The 15,398-nt window shown below is 37.1% G+C and overlaps 1 protein-coding gene across 23 annotated transcripts in view; it reads right to left on the bottom strand.

Moving 5' to 3' along the window:
- Positions 1-419: 419 nt before the first annotated feature.
- Positions 420-15,398, bottom strand: part of NRXN3 (neurexin 3) — a 1,692,180-nt gene continuing 1,677,201 nt past the window's right edge. For 7 of the 23 annotated variants that reach the window (XM_029238320.1, XM_029238318.1, XM_029238322.1 and 4 more), the window contains one exon: positions 3,176-3,477. In XM_029238320.1, the coding sequence (XP_029094153.1) occupies positions 3,176-3,477 (302 nt within the window). Of the gene's footprint in view, positions 4,102-10,420; positions 11,111-15,398 lie in introns of all 23 variants that reach the window. The other 16 variants (XR_003795953.1, XR_003795956.1, XR_003795954.1 and 13 more) reach the window with 10 other exon arrangements.

Here is a 15,398-nt window from a genome sequence, read left to right as displayed (position 1 = left end):
TCTTTAAAAATTGGTAACCAATATATGGCTAGAGTACAGGTGTTCAGTTAACCCACATTTCTAGATCATGGTGAAAAACGTAGAGTATCATGATGGATTATCCAGTTGGCAAAGTAAGCATGTGCTTAAGGAACCAGCATATCAAGGACACCTGAGATATGAGAAAGGTTCCAGCTATAATGAATGCTAGCAGAATTCTGTAATCTGAAAATCTAGAAAGAAGCTTTTAAAATTTGAGCACTCATTTAAATTTTGACTTTGGATTTAGTACTTTTCTAAAAAATTTCAATATGGCGGGAGGCTTGGAAAGAATGCATTTAAAGCTTTGCAGTGTTTCAAACATGAACATGGTTCTGTAAGTTTGTTAATTTACAGCAAATACTTAAAAGTTGCCAAACATTTAAAAAAATAGTATCTAACAATATTTTTTCCAGAATACAATGCTTTTGTCATCTTACCTGTTCAGAAAAGTGTTTTCTCCCGGTTACTTTATCATAGCAGTCTAAATAATAATGCCTCAGTTGACAGACAATAATTGTTTAGCCCCCAAATATGTCACTTTTGATAAGCTTATATAAGTATTAGTAACTGGTTATAATATTTTATTTCACATGAACATGGTCCTAGATTACTTGGCTTTTAATTCGACATGACATATTTAGCCCCAGTACAAGGTCTTTTACCAAATGTTTGGAAAATAAAAATACATCATCATACAAGCTTTTGGGAAGAACATTTTATTGCTAAGCATATCCTTGAACTAAAATGCAAACGTGAAATAAAAGAGAAAAGGAAAAAGAAAAAGCAGTAACTTCACAACATCATAAAATAAATTCCTTAAGAGTCTGCTCATAAAACAACAGCAATATGATAGAAGCTCACGTACAGAATGCACATGTTCCCATAAAATTGTCCAAATAGAAACTTACACTAAAAGGAATATAATAAATGTATTTTTACTCAAATAAAAAATGTAAAGAAAGAAAGCAGGAAATCAGTTCACAAGACCTCAAGACTCCAAGAACAGCAATCTTTTACAGACATCGAGATATAATCAACTTCATATAGGTTGGGCCATTTAGGTTATCTAAATCGTGCTTTGATATCTCTTTATAATCCTGTCTTTTTCAATGACAACAAAATAATCCAAAACTCTTAACACATTGAAATATCAGGTAATGAAGAACACCTCTTTCCGTACATATTAGTAAAGGCTACCATTGTTTAGATTGCGTTTGCCCCACATCTTTAAGATACTTTTTCAAAGTCAAATATTCATGCAACTTACAAAAACCAGCAAGAGTAGATTTCTAAATCTAAACAGCTGATTGATTTTCATCTGTACAAAAGAAACTGTATGTATCTGACCCTCCAGAGAACACATTTCATTTTTGTGTGAATATTTGTCTTGCTTTGTCTCTTGCTTTTGGGATAGGTATGGCCACACAACAAGTTTATTGTTTTTCTGTACATCATTTCCTCTTTTCATAAAGAAAGACAACTGGAACATAAACCAAACAAACTGAAATAAACAAATAGAAAGGAAAGAACAGTTCTCAAAGCAGTATGTACACAGGTGGCTAAGGAATTATACCAGCAAAAATGTAGTAAAATATGTAAACAAAATCTGAGAAGATTTTTTATTCTCTTTGACACAGTTAACTGTGACAAAATTAAACTCACACTTCACATTTTAAGGTTTACTTTTTTGTCGTTTTGTTATTTTCTTTTAAAACAACATTCTCATTCCACTTCAAGATTTTAACAGTTTTCCTGTTTCAGTCATCCCATCAAACATACCATGATAAATATATCTGTATATATATTTATTTATATATATTATACTATTAAATTCCATTTTTTGTGTGTCACAGCAGCTTTATTCATTTATTATTTTTAGAAAAGATGGGTGAAGGGAGACGTGAGCAAATGGAAGGATAGAGTTATCCATAAATGTCAGGCTGCAAAATTAAATCACCAGGAAAAACATTATCATGTTGGGGGCGGGGAAAGAACTATGAATTCTGCACTCTGTCATGCCATGTTTGGCTTGTGTGACCTTTTGTGGTTCCATCACAAGTTGAACTCACCTATTGTCTGTTTTGATTCTTTAACAGACTTCTTGTATTGTCTTTTCTTTTATATTTGCATGCATTTCGATCAGTCACAGATCCAGCCCACCCCCGTTCCCCTTCCCTAGGAAAGGCTCTGTTTTAGTTTATGGGGCTTTCTCCTTTACCACAATTTGGCTGGGCTCATGGACAGGAACAATATTGTTAAGTAAAGCCAATGGCTCTGATAAAACCAGCCCTAACCCCATCTGTTCAGGGTTTGGGTGGCAAATTCTGGAATTCGATCCTGAGGAACCAGCTTTTCAAATCAATATTATCATCCATCCCATGATTTTGCTATGTGTTCAGCAAAGCATCGCATAGGAAATAGACAACAGATTCTAGAAACGCCACGACCTGATATGTAGAGTGGACACCATGGTAGCTTTGAGTTCATATGGAAATAGTCTCTCTTCTGTTTTCTGAGATTTTTTTTTTCTTCTTCTTAACTTATGTCCAGTTAGTCTCAAAAATTAAACAAATACCCAAAAGCCATTTTTTCCCCTCAGATCTTGAAAAGTTACGCACACACTGGCCAGACCCAGATAAGGGTGGGGTTTTTTTTGTTTCTGTTTTTAACTTTTTCTTTTCTTTTTTTTTGTTTTCGTTTTTTACATAATTAAACCAAAAAAAAAAAAACATTATTACAGTCAAGCTTCACAAACATTATTACAGACTCACTTGGAGTTATGGAACAAGTAAGCCATGAAGTCTTCTACCTTGGATGAAAGGTCCTAAAGAGAAGGAAGCTTCCAAGTCCACGAAAGTGGGGGGAGCCATCTGCTCGCTCCAGAGGGCAAAGTGTGTGCTTTATGACACAGCAGGGCAGAAAGAACTGTCTCCGAGCAGCGACTGAATCAAAGCAGCCATGGCTGAATCTTATAGGTAGGTACATCTTTGTGTGTGTTCTTTTAAAAATGATTTTCCCCACCATAGTCATGGTATACCCCATCGCATAGTTAGAACAGTTCTGACATCTGTGAAATCTCATTTTCCAAGTATTTATATATTTATATAGAAATAATCCTGTGTTTTAAATTCACGTATCGTTAGCGGTGTCGTGTTTACACATAATACTCTTTGTCCTTGTTTTTCTGTTTCTTGTGGCCGCTCTTCGAGCTCTGCTGCTTCTCCTTGAGGAGCGTGCCATTGCTCTGCGCCGAGTTGCTGATGTAGTTCCGCGTCTCGTCCACTTGATAGGACCCCTCGTCCCTGTTCCTGTACTTGTACATGGCGTACAGGAGGATCAAGATGCAGAGGGCGGCAGCAGCCACAATGCCGACGACCATCCCTGTTGTACTGCTCGACTCCCGGATCACCTCTGAGGCCCCCGGAACCCGTCTGACTCCCGGCTCCGTGGGGTTTGCTGTGGGCACATGACGGAACATGGGGGAAGTAATTAGTGGGCTCTTCAGTTTGGTGCTGTCTAGCTCATAGGCAGTGGGCAACGGAAGCAAGACTATATCAGGCTGGGGTTTGAGATCACGGTTATTCATTTTGCCAGCTGGCAATTTGGGCACCATCCCAGACGAGGAGGAAGCTGTGAAGCGGATCAGCTCAGGGGACAAAGATGTGGTAGTAGTCCTACTAGTTTCGGAGACTTTGTTAGGTCTAAAGTCCTTGGATTCCCACTTGGGCGCATGTGCTTTGTAGCCACCTTCGAAGATTGAAGTGGAAAGACTCTTATCTGTTACCAAGGAGAAGGTGGTGTAAAAATCTTCATCATCAGTAGGGGGCAGGTTAGAGTCAAAGGTTTCCCCTGAGCCATACCCAGATATCACCAAGCCATCATCATCACAACCATCGCTGCCTTGGTCCGACAAGCAAGGTAACCCCGCCTCAGAGGTCATGGACAGGGAATCTTTGGTGGTCTCAATAATGGTGAGGAGGGGGCGAAAGGTAGGGGGGAGTGTAATGGAAGGTGCACGAGTAGCAATAGGAGGGGTAGCTAAAGGGTCTTCTACAAGAAGAGGGATAACTAATTCACCTCCTGGGATTGAAAAGAAAAAGAAAAACAGAATTAGTACATTTGTAGAAAAACAATTCACAGCCACACTCAATGAATGCATGTATAGTTCATAGGTTACACCTCAGAAATTATAATAAAATGACTTGGATCCTCTCTACTTCTAGGCTGATTATTGGGCTATACTTCTAGCCCATTATATGCCTCTTGCCATCAAAACCTGAAATCCTTAGATTGGGGGCTTAGATTTTTTTTTTTTTTTTTTGCGGTACGCGGGCCCTCTCACTGTTGTGGCCTCTCCCGTTGTGGAGCACAGGCTCCGGACGCGCAGGCTCAGCGGTCATGGCTCACGGGCCCAGCCGCTACGGGGGGCTTAAATTTTTAAAGATACTCTCAAGTAATTATTTAGATAGAACTCAAATAGGCTTTTTCCAGGATCTGCTTATGGGATAATGACCTTCACCTATACTGTTGCAAATACTGACCATGAAAATTATGTGTTGTGTGTGTGTGTATGTACATGCACATATGCATGTGATTAATCTGTGAGCCATAGCATTTCCTTACTTTTTTCTTGGGTTTCTATTTATTTGCTCCCATTAGGATGAGAATGACATATTTTCCATGTCACTGAGATCAAGATTAAGGAGTATAAAAGAGCTCATCTTTAGTATTTTAAGTTACTACCTTTTATTTCACATTTATCACGTGCAGTCTTCATTTACTATATGCTAAGTAAGGGAAACTTACAGTAGGTTGAAAATGTTCATCTAACAAGCCCATCTTGATTATGCTTCTCCAGAAATTCCCCTGACTATAAAACAACAACTTGTTTTGCATTGGTCTAGTATTATATTTATATATTGCTTTTACGCTATGTGTAATATATACTGAGCAGACACTAGATTTTAAGAATACCCAGCCTACATATCCATGACTTACTGGACACTTACTTTTAGATTCAGAAGTGTAGAGATAGCAAAGTAGTTTTTAAAATCAGTGATTCCTTTGTCCAATTTGGATTCCTTTTATTTCTTAGAATGGCAGGTATTCATCGGTTTACCCACAGACCCTAGTTATTGCACTTATAAACATACGAGGACTAGGTCAGGAAAGGAAGTTCAGAATAGTTCACTAAATCATAGTGCCCTGCAAATTATGGTCACCACAAATATTCTGTGGTGGGTGTTACTCACCTAATTGTAGGGCCAAGCTTATTATTCATGTATGTAAGCAAGATAATCAGTCTTCAGTCTCTCCTGTGTTTCTTTACAGTGTTATTTTCAAACAGAGAAAGAATCGAGAAGTCACAGTTCATGTCTCTTCATTAAATTTATTTTAAAAATTATTCCAACTATTGTTTTTAAAAATCCTCTAGCAGGGATGGCATGATATGTCCCTGACCCAGTCAGTCAGACAGTTGAGATGATAATACGATATTATGGTTGAAGTCTTCTTTCTGACCTGCTGCATGTAAACTGTCCAGGTTTCAGGTGTGCTAAGAAAAAGCCTCCTGAAAGGAAAGCTACTGCGCACCTTTAGAGCACCAGAGAAGAACTGCTTGCACCACATCAGAAGCTTTTATTCTCTGTAGAGAGAAACTGAGTTGGGGAGCGTGGCAACGATGTACGTAATGCGTATCTTAAGGAAGGGGAAGGGACAAGAGAGCACAGTACCGTCATCCCTGGCCTACCTGATGATGTTAGCACATGTGGGGAAATAAAACAAGAATCTTTCTGAGAATCTCAAGATGATACTTTAGTCTGTGCTTTAAGCCCCAAGCTTCTCTTCTAGTGCTCAGAGTTTGAAACTATTGAGCAAACCGATTTTTGCAGATTTGACAAAGCTTCAAACTTGCTTTCCTGGACAAGCATGCCTATTTTTTTTACATTGTGAAGATATGTAATTCATATACCTTGCAACTTAGTTAATGCATAATTTACATACTTTTGCTAATTTTTATAAATGGGATTTGGAACACAGGTCCCTAAAGGTAAGCCAGTCCTAAAACTAACCCTGAGTTACCTTTTCTTCTTATTCTTCTGGTAGGGAGGCCCTGAGTGTTATATTTAAGATGATATGTGGAAGAAGGCAGTGTCTGAGTAAGAAAAGAGCAGTGAGGAGAGAGGAGTGAAGCCTCATGCAGTCTGTTAAAGGTTCCCTAGGGATCGCTCAGGGATGATTTTACTTTCCTTTAGAGAACAAGACAGGGTTTTTGTACCCATCTCACCTAGAATGGGTGTTCTTTTCTGGAACAAATACCGAGAGTCATTTGCTTTTTAGGGCAAGGATAAAAATCAACCCATTGTTTATTAAGTGGAGAGTAAACTGGGATAAAGGACAAGGAATGACGGATTTGTTGGGAGGCAAAGTCCTGAAACAAATAATTAAATATAAAGGCAAATTGTTAAGTAGGATGCTAGTGTCCCTTTAAGTGAGATTAATATGTCTTCATGATTACAGAGTGGCATTCATTTGCAATTTTAGTGTACCATCTATGACACCCAACTGGAGTCTTACATTTGCCTTTTTTTTTTTTACCCCCTTGTCTTTTTAATCCCAGCTAAAGCTTCCACTGTGTCTTTGTTGTCAAAAATCTACAAAATCTACAAACTGCTCATTCTGCAGGTGAATCACTTCCACTTTCCTCTGCTATTCGCTTCTCATTCAACACCCTAATGTGAGTATCTCTCTTGGAGCAGAAAAAAAAAAAAAAGTGAAAACCATCCTTTTGATAGGGGATGAAAAGAGGGTCTTGAAGCTCACTAATTTACAAAGAGCTTCTAAAAGGTTGGTGAGCCTTTAAGTGAAATGGTAAGAGCTTATTTCCAAACTAAAATGATGGGTATGCTGTTGCAGAGTTTAAATAACAGAATCTGTTAAAACTGCTAATCTTCAATTTCTTTGTCATTTTGTTATTAATCCTAGTAGCAGTGATAAAAACGATAAATGATGCCCCTGTCAGGGACACTTGAGCCCAAATCCTGGTAGTGGTTAATCAATGAAATCATAGGAACTTTCACAGCTCCCCTCTCCTGGCATCTCAAGGAATTGGAAAAATGTCTTTAATTTAAAAGGGAGTCCACTGGGATGTAGGAGTTAGTATTACAAAGGGGAATTAAAGTGAAAGTAGGGGGCAATTTTTGGGTAACTATAAACGTGGAAGATGCCTGGGACAAGTATGTGAGTTGGGGTGTATAGTCCATTTTAATATCAAATTCCATATTTAAGATTTAAGATGATTCTAGTGTCCTAGGAGGTCCAAGGGCACACATCATTTGAGATAAGGAGGTGAAGGATGTGTTTCTCCCATCATTAGATCCTTACTAGAAATGACTTAGATGGCAGAAGGCTATTTAAGATTTCATGTTTATTTGTACTAATCTAAAGTGAGTTTCCTCAGAAATGGTGGGGCAGCTGATAATTTTTTTTTCACTGCCCGAAGACCGTGAAATCAGTGATCTACCAGATGTCTATGCTTATGAAAGTCTTCATAGAAGCAACAAGCTTAAAGTCATAAGGGGTTGCAGGCAGAGTAATACAAAACCTGTAATCCGTCACAACTCTAATTTCCTATTCCATCCCCAGAATTTTTCTTTGGTTTGGAATAAGAACTATCCATATTCCTTAAAGTTAGCATTTTAAATCAGGAATATATACCCTTTTTTGACAGGGTTGTGCTTTTCTTTAAACCAGAGAGATCACTAGGGATATAAAAGGTCTATTTTAGCCCCGAAGGCTGCCCTGCTATTTTGTTTTATGAGTGTATTTACAGATACATAATTCATGTGTCTAGGGCTGATATTCAGCAAAAGGGGCTCTCTGCCATCGAAAAAGACAGTATATTAAAAATTTAATAGAACTCTTCTGAACTGTGAGAATGCTGTAGGTGATGGTGGTGTAGTGGGTCATCTGAAAAAGCAAGAAAAGCAGCATAAAGTTTCAATATGGCTCCAACCTTTGCCTCTCTGGAGATATCTGAGTGGAGGAAGTCACAAAAATACGAAAAACAATGACACTGAAGAGTGAGACTCTGGGAGAGGACACCGTGCTCCAATTCCTTGAATTTCTTTTATCTACATTTAGGTTCTTTACCTCATCTCTTATTTGCATTTTTCTCATCTCTGCTGGGAAACTAACATACAATGGGGAGAAATCATCTTTTTCCCCACAAAATTAGTTATTGAATGATATTCATTTAGTTATTTGGTGCCACAGAAGTGTGTACTTGCAACACATCAATATCTGGAAGCTTGGAACCATGAAATTGTTCTGCATCCAGCCTCAGAAAAAATAGTCACAGACAGGCATGGCCAGTCCCTGGGGAGAAGACAGCAGAAAAACTCAAGTATCTCAAAGGGGCTTAACTTTTTAAGAGCATTTTAATGAGATGAAAATCTCCAGGCAGGACATTTTCCCCAGTTTATCTGAAATGGGTTTGAGTCTGAAAGGCTACAGATTCTATTTTTTCAATATACACCCAGGTAAGATGAGCTATAGTCCCTTGATGTCATTATACATTGTAAAAGAAGGAATGTCTAGTGGAGTTTTTCATCTGCCTATTGGTTAAAAACTTTGCCTCTGAAGTCACTCAGACGCAGGTTAGCATCACAGTTCTGTGGCTTACTAGCCATGAGTTGGTCAAATTTATTAAAATCTCTGTACAATGGGAATAATGACACAGCCTATCTCAAGCCACCAATGTGAATAATAATAATGCATGTTAATGTTAATTATAATGCATGTTAAGTATTTAGCACAGAAACTGCTACTCCAAAATTCTAGTTTCTAGTATCATTTCTACTAATATTTTGGGCCTATAAACACTGAAATCATTGATGACTTTTTTCTGACCTTTTTTTATGTAGTAGTCGTATGCTGAGGTATAATAATATAGGATCTAGATTATTAAGGCTATTTTAAATGCAGAGTTTGAAGAATGATTTATAATAAGCCCAAGAGCTTGCATTTAAAATAAATGATAAGCCTTATATCAAATGGACTTATGGGTAGCATCCTCAACACAAATAAAAGCTTTCAATTCAATTAGATAAAATAGTCCATTTAGGAGATTCTTAGTTTTAAACCTAAAATATCATCCAACATGTCAAACAATACAAAATCATATAAACTGAGGCAGATAAAGTACATTCATTGAAGCTGCTGGGCTGGAAACATATCCCTTATCCACTCTTCAGTTTGATATTTCTTTAACAGTAATACTAATACCTAAAACTAAAGTGAAGCAAGTAATCTCTTTATTTAAAAATTATACAGCACTTCTTGCCGATCTTTTGTTTCCTGAAGTGATAAGGCAACATTGACCAAATACCTTTAAGGTCAAGGAGTGTTCTCACCGTAGAGTCATACAAAATGGCAATTACCTACCTGAGATGTTTCCTAAATAAAACTTTAGATGTGAAAATCATCATGTTTCTTGTGGGTAGAATCTTAGGATCCTTTTAAAGCTTACCTGTTTAAATCCTTGAGAGAAATGGCAAATATTAATAGAAATGGAAGAGGAAAAAGAGAAAGAGAGAGAGAGATTTGGGTGCCTATTGTGTGCGGGTGTGCTTTCACCAGTAGTCAGTTTTATACTTTGGAAGGCATCATTACCATAGGACAATACTCTAAACTCTGGGGTGCTTTCTCTATTCTCAGTAGAAGTGATTTTGTAGCTTGCAATGATGGTGACAGTTTAATCCTGGATAACCGAACTCTACCATAGTCACTTGAGAGTACCTTATTTCCCCTTTGCTGAAGGAAAATAAAATAAAGGACTGATTTCCCCAAATGCTTTCTAAGGAGTTAAATTAGGATGTATTACCACTGATAACATTTGCAGTTAACTCAACTAACTTTCTTCTGGAGTACAGGCCTCCTGTAGGTTGTATCCAATTTCATATCCCACTGTAGAGCCTACCATTGCTTTCAAGGCTTTAAAAGTTGGTTCAGGCAAAGAGGCCAGGCTTCCTTTGGATGGTAAGAACAATTTACCCACACCCTTCTACCAAGAGTAGAATTCACATTGATCATTAGAAGCAATTCAGCACAAAATATAACAGTGAAAATTAAGCAAATAGACACAAATGAAATAAAATATTTAATGCTGTCTTCAAAATCACATAGTAGAAAAAAAAATCAACTTCAGGTTCAAAGTAAACTAGAGGGAAAGAGAGCAAATGACATCAACAAGGCATTCACAACATAAGGACAGAAAAGAAAAGTAAAAGCAAAAATAAAAAATAGAGGCTGTTTTAGGAAAAACAAAGAAATCACTTCCATATAGACAAAATAATTTAACTTAAAAAAAGCATATTGTATTAATTTATAGTCAACTTACATCAACAAATTGCCCGCATGTTTTTTGGCATGAAAGAAAAATTTACAAAAGAAAGTTGTGTAAGAATGCTCTTGGACAAATAGAATTGCCACATTCTTGTAACTTGCTTTTTTGTTGTCATTTCTTTAAAAACTTTTGAGCAAAATGTCTAATTTTTCAAATATAATAATTTACAACAGAGGATGATACAGGGAGGCAACAACACATACATCCACACCACATAACATGAAAAGAAAAAAAAATCTGCACTTTAACAAATTTCTTACTTTGAGGGGCTTGGGAGGGCATCAGTTTTGAATCTGAAATTATTCTGATTGCAATGATTTTAAAAAAAAATTTAAAAAACCTGTTTAATTTTATAATTTGCCTTTAAAAAAATCTATGAATCTCGAGCGTTTTGAATGAATTTCTGCATTATTATAGGTTCTCAGATATATATTTAATTTTAATTTTTTTTGCCTTTTTGACAAGTTTTAGACTTTCTTTAATTGAAGGGGATGGATGACAGCACATAAGTTTGAACAATGCTAAAGAAAGGAGGGGTAGGGGAAGGAAAGATGCAGAAAGGGTAGGGTCATATCTATGAGTGTACTACACAAGAGATGAAGATGATGGGAGTAAATGTGTAAGTGAGTCGCCATGTCCATGTAAGGGCGGCACGGAGTGATCTAGCTGCATTAGAGCTTCTGGCTGTAAGGAAGGGATGGGCAATATACAAAAACAAATGAGCCTACACATGCCCATCTACAGAAATAAAGAACAGAACTCTAACACTGACAATCTCACACACCCTAAGCTGCAACTACTTCAACATGCAATTACTCCAAAAATCATTACAGTTTCATTAAAGATTTTTAAATAATAAAAACAGTTAAACTTTTGTCCCTACTAAAAGTAGCCAAAATACATAAAATAATAATAGTAATACTTATAATAATGATCAAAAGGTTAAAAGCAAAAACAAGGAGACTAGATTTATGCATTCAAGTTGAACAACTTCATCGGCAGGCACACAGCCCCATCTAGAGTTAGGGGAGGGGGGTGGAGATCTTCAAATCGAAAGACAAAGCTGTATAGGGAGCCCACTGGCTGGGTCATTCATGACTTCCTTATATAGAAAGGGTACTTTCTGAATGACATCACCTGTCTTCCCCATGCCACCCATGGTGCACGTGATTCTAGTGAGACTGGGTTTATTAGAAAGATGTGGATGTGGGGATTCTGCAGCTGAAGTTGTTCCACATTTAAAGAGGGAGTGGGGAAAAGTTGCAGAAAACAATTCATAACTTTTTTTGGTCATAGTTTTGGATAAAACCAAATCTAAAGATAAAGATCTAGCAATTAAAAAGAAACACACTGATATATATACAGATAGATATATATAATACAAAAAGCACTTAATTCCCAAACAAGAAGGGAGCAAAGAACGAAAAATAATTTAAAGAAAAGAGTATTTCATACACTTTCAGAGATGAACAACCAGATGCACACGCTGAGGAGGCACAGACAGAGCAGTCAGGGGACACTTTTTTTGTTGTTTTGTATTTTCTGACTTATTGATTCCCCTTTTGCTGGCAGCCAACATTAAAAACAAATTTTGCATTTTCTTTAAAAAGAAATTTTGCATTTTCTTTAAAAATGTTTTTTTTTTTTGGTTTTGCTTCTCAAAAAAAAATAAAAAGGGCGTGCAGTCTGGATGTACGTCATAAGTAGACATTTGAGAGAGAAGAAAGAGGCTCAGACTGACAAATGGGTAATTGTCTATTATCCTTTAACTGCAGGAATGTTAACCAAGTTAATACATGCTTAAAGTAAGTTGCATTTAGGGAAAATAGGAAAACAGACCAGCAAGTTAGGGTTGGGAAGAGGTCAGCAAGACAAAACCAATTTGAGAGTAGGAGAATGGTACTGGATTTAGTTTCATGCCTTTCCAGTAGGGGCAAAGGTCATCCCAAGGCCTTTTGCCAATTACATTCTTGTAAGCATGTGCGTGTATATGTACACGTGTGTTGGGGCTTGAAGTAGAGCCTGTAGTGGCAGGAATTGAGGTAAAAATACACATGAGTTCATGGGTTCTGCTCTAGGAAACTTAGCCCGTATTCATTCATAGCCTCAGAAGGTAAATTTTGTAAGACACAGAGGGGTTATAATTAATACTGCTCCATATACATGTTCTTGGGCTTGGCCAAATGGACAGGGCACATGGGTGACAACTGTGGTAATTAAATGTACCTGATGAATGGACAGCTTTTTTTAGGTAATAGAGGCAAAACCCCCTCCACTCCTCCACTCTAAAGAGCATAGTGGCATAGCATTAGTAAACTAACTACAGGATAGTCAGGAAATGAGTGCGGCTTATTTGAAGCACATTGGGGGAAACTGCCAATCTTCTAGAGACCATGTGGGAAACAAAATGCTCGATTAAACCTTGAGAAAAGGAAAAAAGAGACAAACTGTGTTTGTGTGTGTGAAGATACTGTGGAAGGGAGGTGGGGAAGGAGGTTTTAGAAATGGCCTCAGCCTCTACTGGAAGAGATCACAAGAAGTACATTAAATATTTTATCCCCGTGAGAACATTAATGTTCAACCAAGGACTGGGAAACCCAGGTAGGCAAACCACAAAGGTAAGACACTTGAGAGCCCCTGGTTCTGAGCCAATTCCAACCACTTCTAAGAAATTTTGGGGGTGGCTTTGACAAACAGAATAAATTGTGAGGATGAGTCAGACTTTTGTCCCTTATGGGATGCCCCTTTTATTATTTTATTTTAAAATAATTATAGTAATGTGTCCCCATGGGTCAGTCCGTACCAAGATTTTTAGTCTCTGGTTTTATGATGTTAATCATTATTCTAGGAACTTCACAAAGGGCAGCTGGGAGGTTTTAGGAGGAGGAAAAAAATCCCAACAATATAGGAAAAGAAAAACCCTTGTTGCCATTTAGTTAATTTTTTTGAATAATTATACTTTTAACATTGAACTTTATTGTATGAGAAGACCCTATAAATGTACAGATTGCCTCACAAGGCATCAAATTACTTCTGTAAGACACAGTTAGCTTTAATAACATTCACATGGGCTATTTTTTGTTTCATAGGCATTTTTTTAAAGTAGGAAACATAAGTGGTCTAAGTGTGAGACTTATAAAGAATAAGCTATGTCTAGTGTATACATACTCCTGGAAAATAAGAGGTGTTTTGAGGAAGATACATCAGCCATTTGAGTCTCCTAAGGTTTCTACTGAGTAATTTACCTATTTCAAAATTGCCTGTTTTAAAACTCATACAAGTAGGACACCACTTACTTTCTGGAAATCACTGGCTAAACAATTGAACATACCAAAATTTATGGTTGTCACTTTGCAAATAAAATATGTATTTTTTAAATCCATGGAAGCCACAGTTTCAAATGAAGCAAACACAACACTATATCAGTGCCTACACATTTTTATAAGTCAACCATCAGTTAATATACACAAAGCTCATTTGATTTCTAATATAAGATAGAAAATAATATTGCCAGTAGCTCATAATCAGGTCGCAACTTCATTTTCATCTTTCATTACATATCTACACTAGGTTTTTATTACCAATAACTGCATGGTTCTGTATCTATGCCTCTACTGAGTGTTAAGAATGCTTTGGGGTTATATTTGCCATTGAGAACAAATAATACAATAATTTGACTTGAAACAGCATATTTTGATGGGACCATTTTTATCCCACCATGTCCAAATAACCCTGTCTAAATGCAAAATCAGACTTTTAAGAACATCAAATGCAATAAGATGGAATTACTCAGAATGCATCTTGGAAAGCGCACTCGTTTCAAAGAAATATGTTTCTAAACTGCCTGGGGTGGTGCCTGAGAAGCTGGAAGAATACTCAAAGAACTCAAGGTGCAAACCCGCCTCTCTGGGAGAGTGAGTCCGGCTTGATAAGGACATTGTCTTCAGTGTGCACAGGTGAGGTTCAAGAGGAAGGTCCAAATGAATTATTTTGCATAACATTAAATATTTTAAATTTGTCATTGAAAGTACTGGAAAGAGGAAGGAAGAGGCAACCTTCTTGGGAATCAGAGTACAACACCAGGGAAAGGCAAAAAATTGTAATCAGGGAAGGCTAAAAAGGAGTCTGGAGAACAAATAATGAGAATTTTCAAGATTTTTGCATCAGGTATATGAGATAAATCTCTTTATCATCTGTCCCTCCTACGAAATACACAAAACCCTTTTCATTGATTGATATGTTATGCGTCTGTGGGAGGAAGGGGGGGATTCTTCTGAGAGAATCAATGGCTCAGTTCTGAATCATGGTTTGGCTTAGAAAAAAACAGAGACACTATGCCTGGATGTCAAATCCTAGTAATGTGAGGATGGCTGTCACTTGTGTTACAAAATGAGTCCTGAGTTTACCCTGACTTCTCACAACCTCTTCCTCAGATATGGGTGATGCTCAGAGAAAGAGTGAAGACTGCTTCAAACATGGTATTTGTCTCTAAATAAAAAATTTAACATTTTCTTTTTAATGCTGAACAAAAATGTCCCAAGTAAGTTCTTGTACTATCTGTTCCCAAACATTTTACAAACCTAATTACAGTAAATAGGGAGAAAGAGAAAAACTAAACCTCCAAGATGGAAAAGAGTACCGAACACCATCAAGCCCAATACTTAGAACTGTATTTCTGTATCAGTGATCTGCTTGCCCAATTGAGAGTAACTTTTCATACTTAATATTCATAAGAATGGATAAAACATTACAAAAGGTAGTACTGCATTTTCAAACCTGGTAGAATAGAATGTTTACACATGGAAGGACCTTACATCAATGACTTCCTTCCCTATGTATTTACGAAATCCTTAACTTGTATCTGTAACTCTGTCCCCAAATCTCCATTCCTTCTTGTGAACCTACTGCGTCCTGTACAGATTGTTACTGGCTCCAACACCCCACTGCACTTAATTTGTTTTCTTCTCAGTTT

This window comes from Monodon monoceros, unplaced genomic scaffold (assembly GCF_005190385.1).
Source record: "Monodon monoceros isolate NGI ecotype Baffin Bay Population unplaced genomic scaffold, NGI_Narwhal_1 Super_Scaffold_21, whole genome shotgun sequence".
In the NCBI taxonomy this organism is placed as follows: Eukaryota; Metazoa; Chordata; class Mammalia; order Artiodactyla; family Monodontidae; genus Monodon; species Monodon monoceros.
Note: the sequence above shows the minus strand (reverse complement) of the source record. Positions and strands in the feature narration are given on the sequence as shown.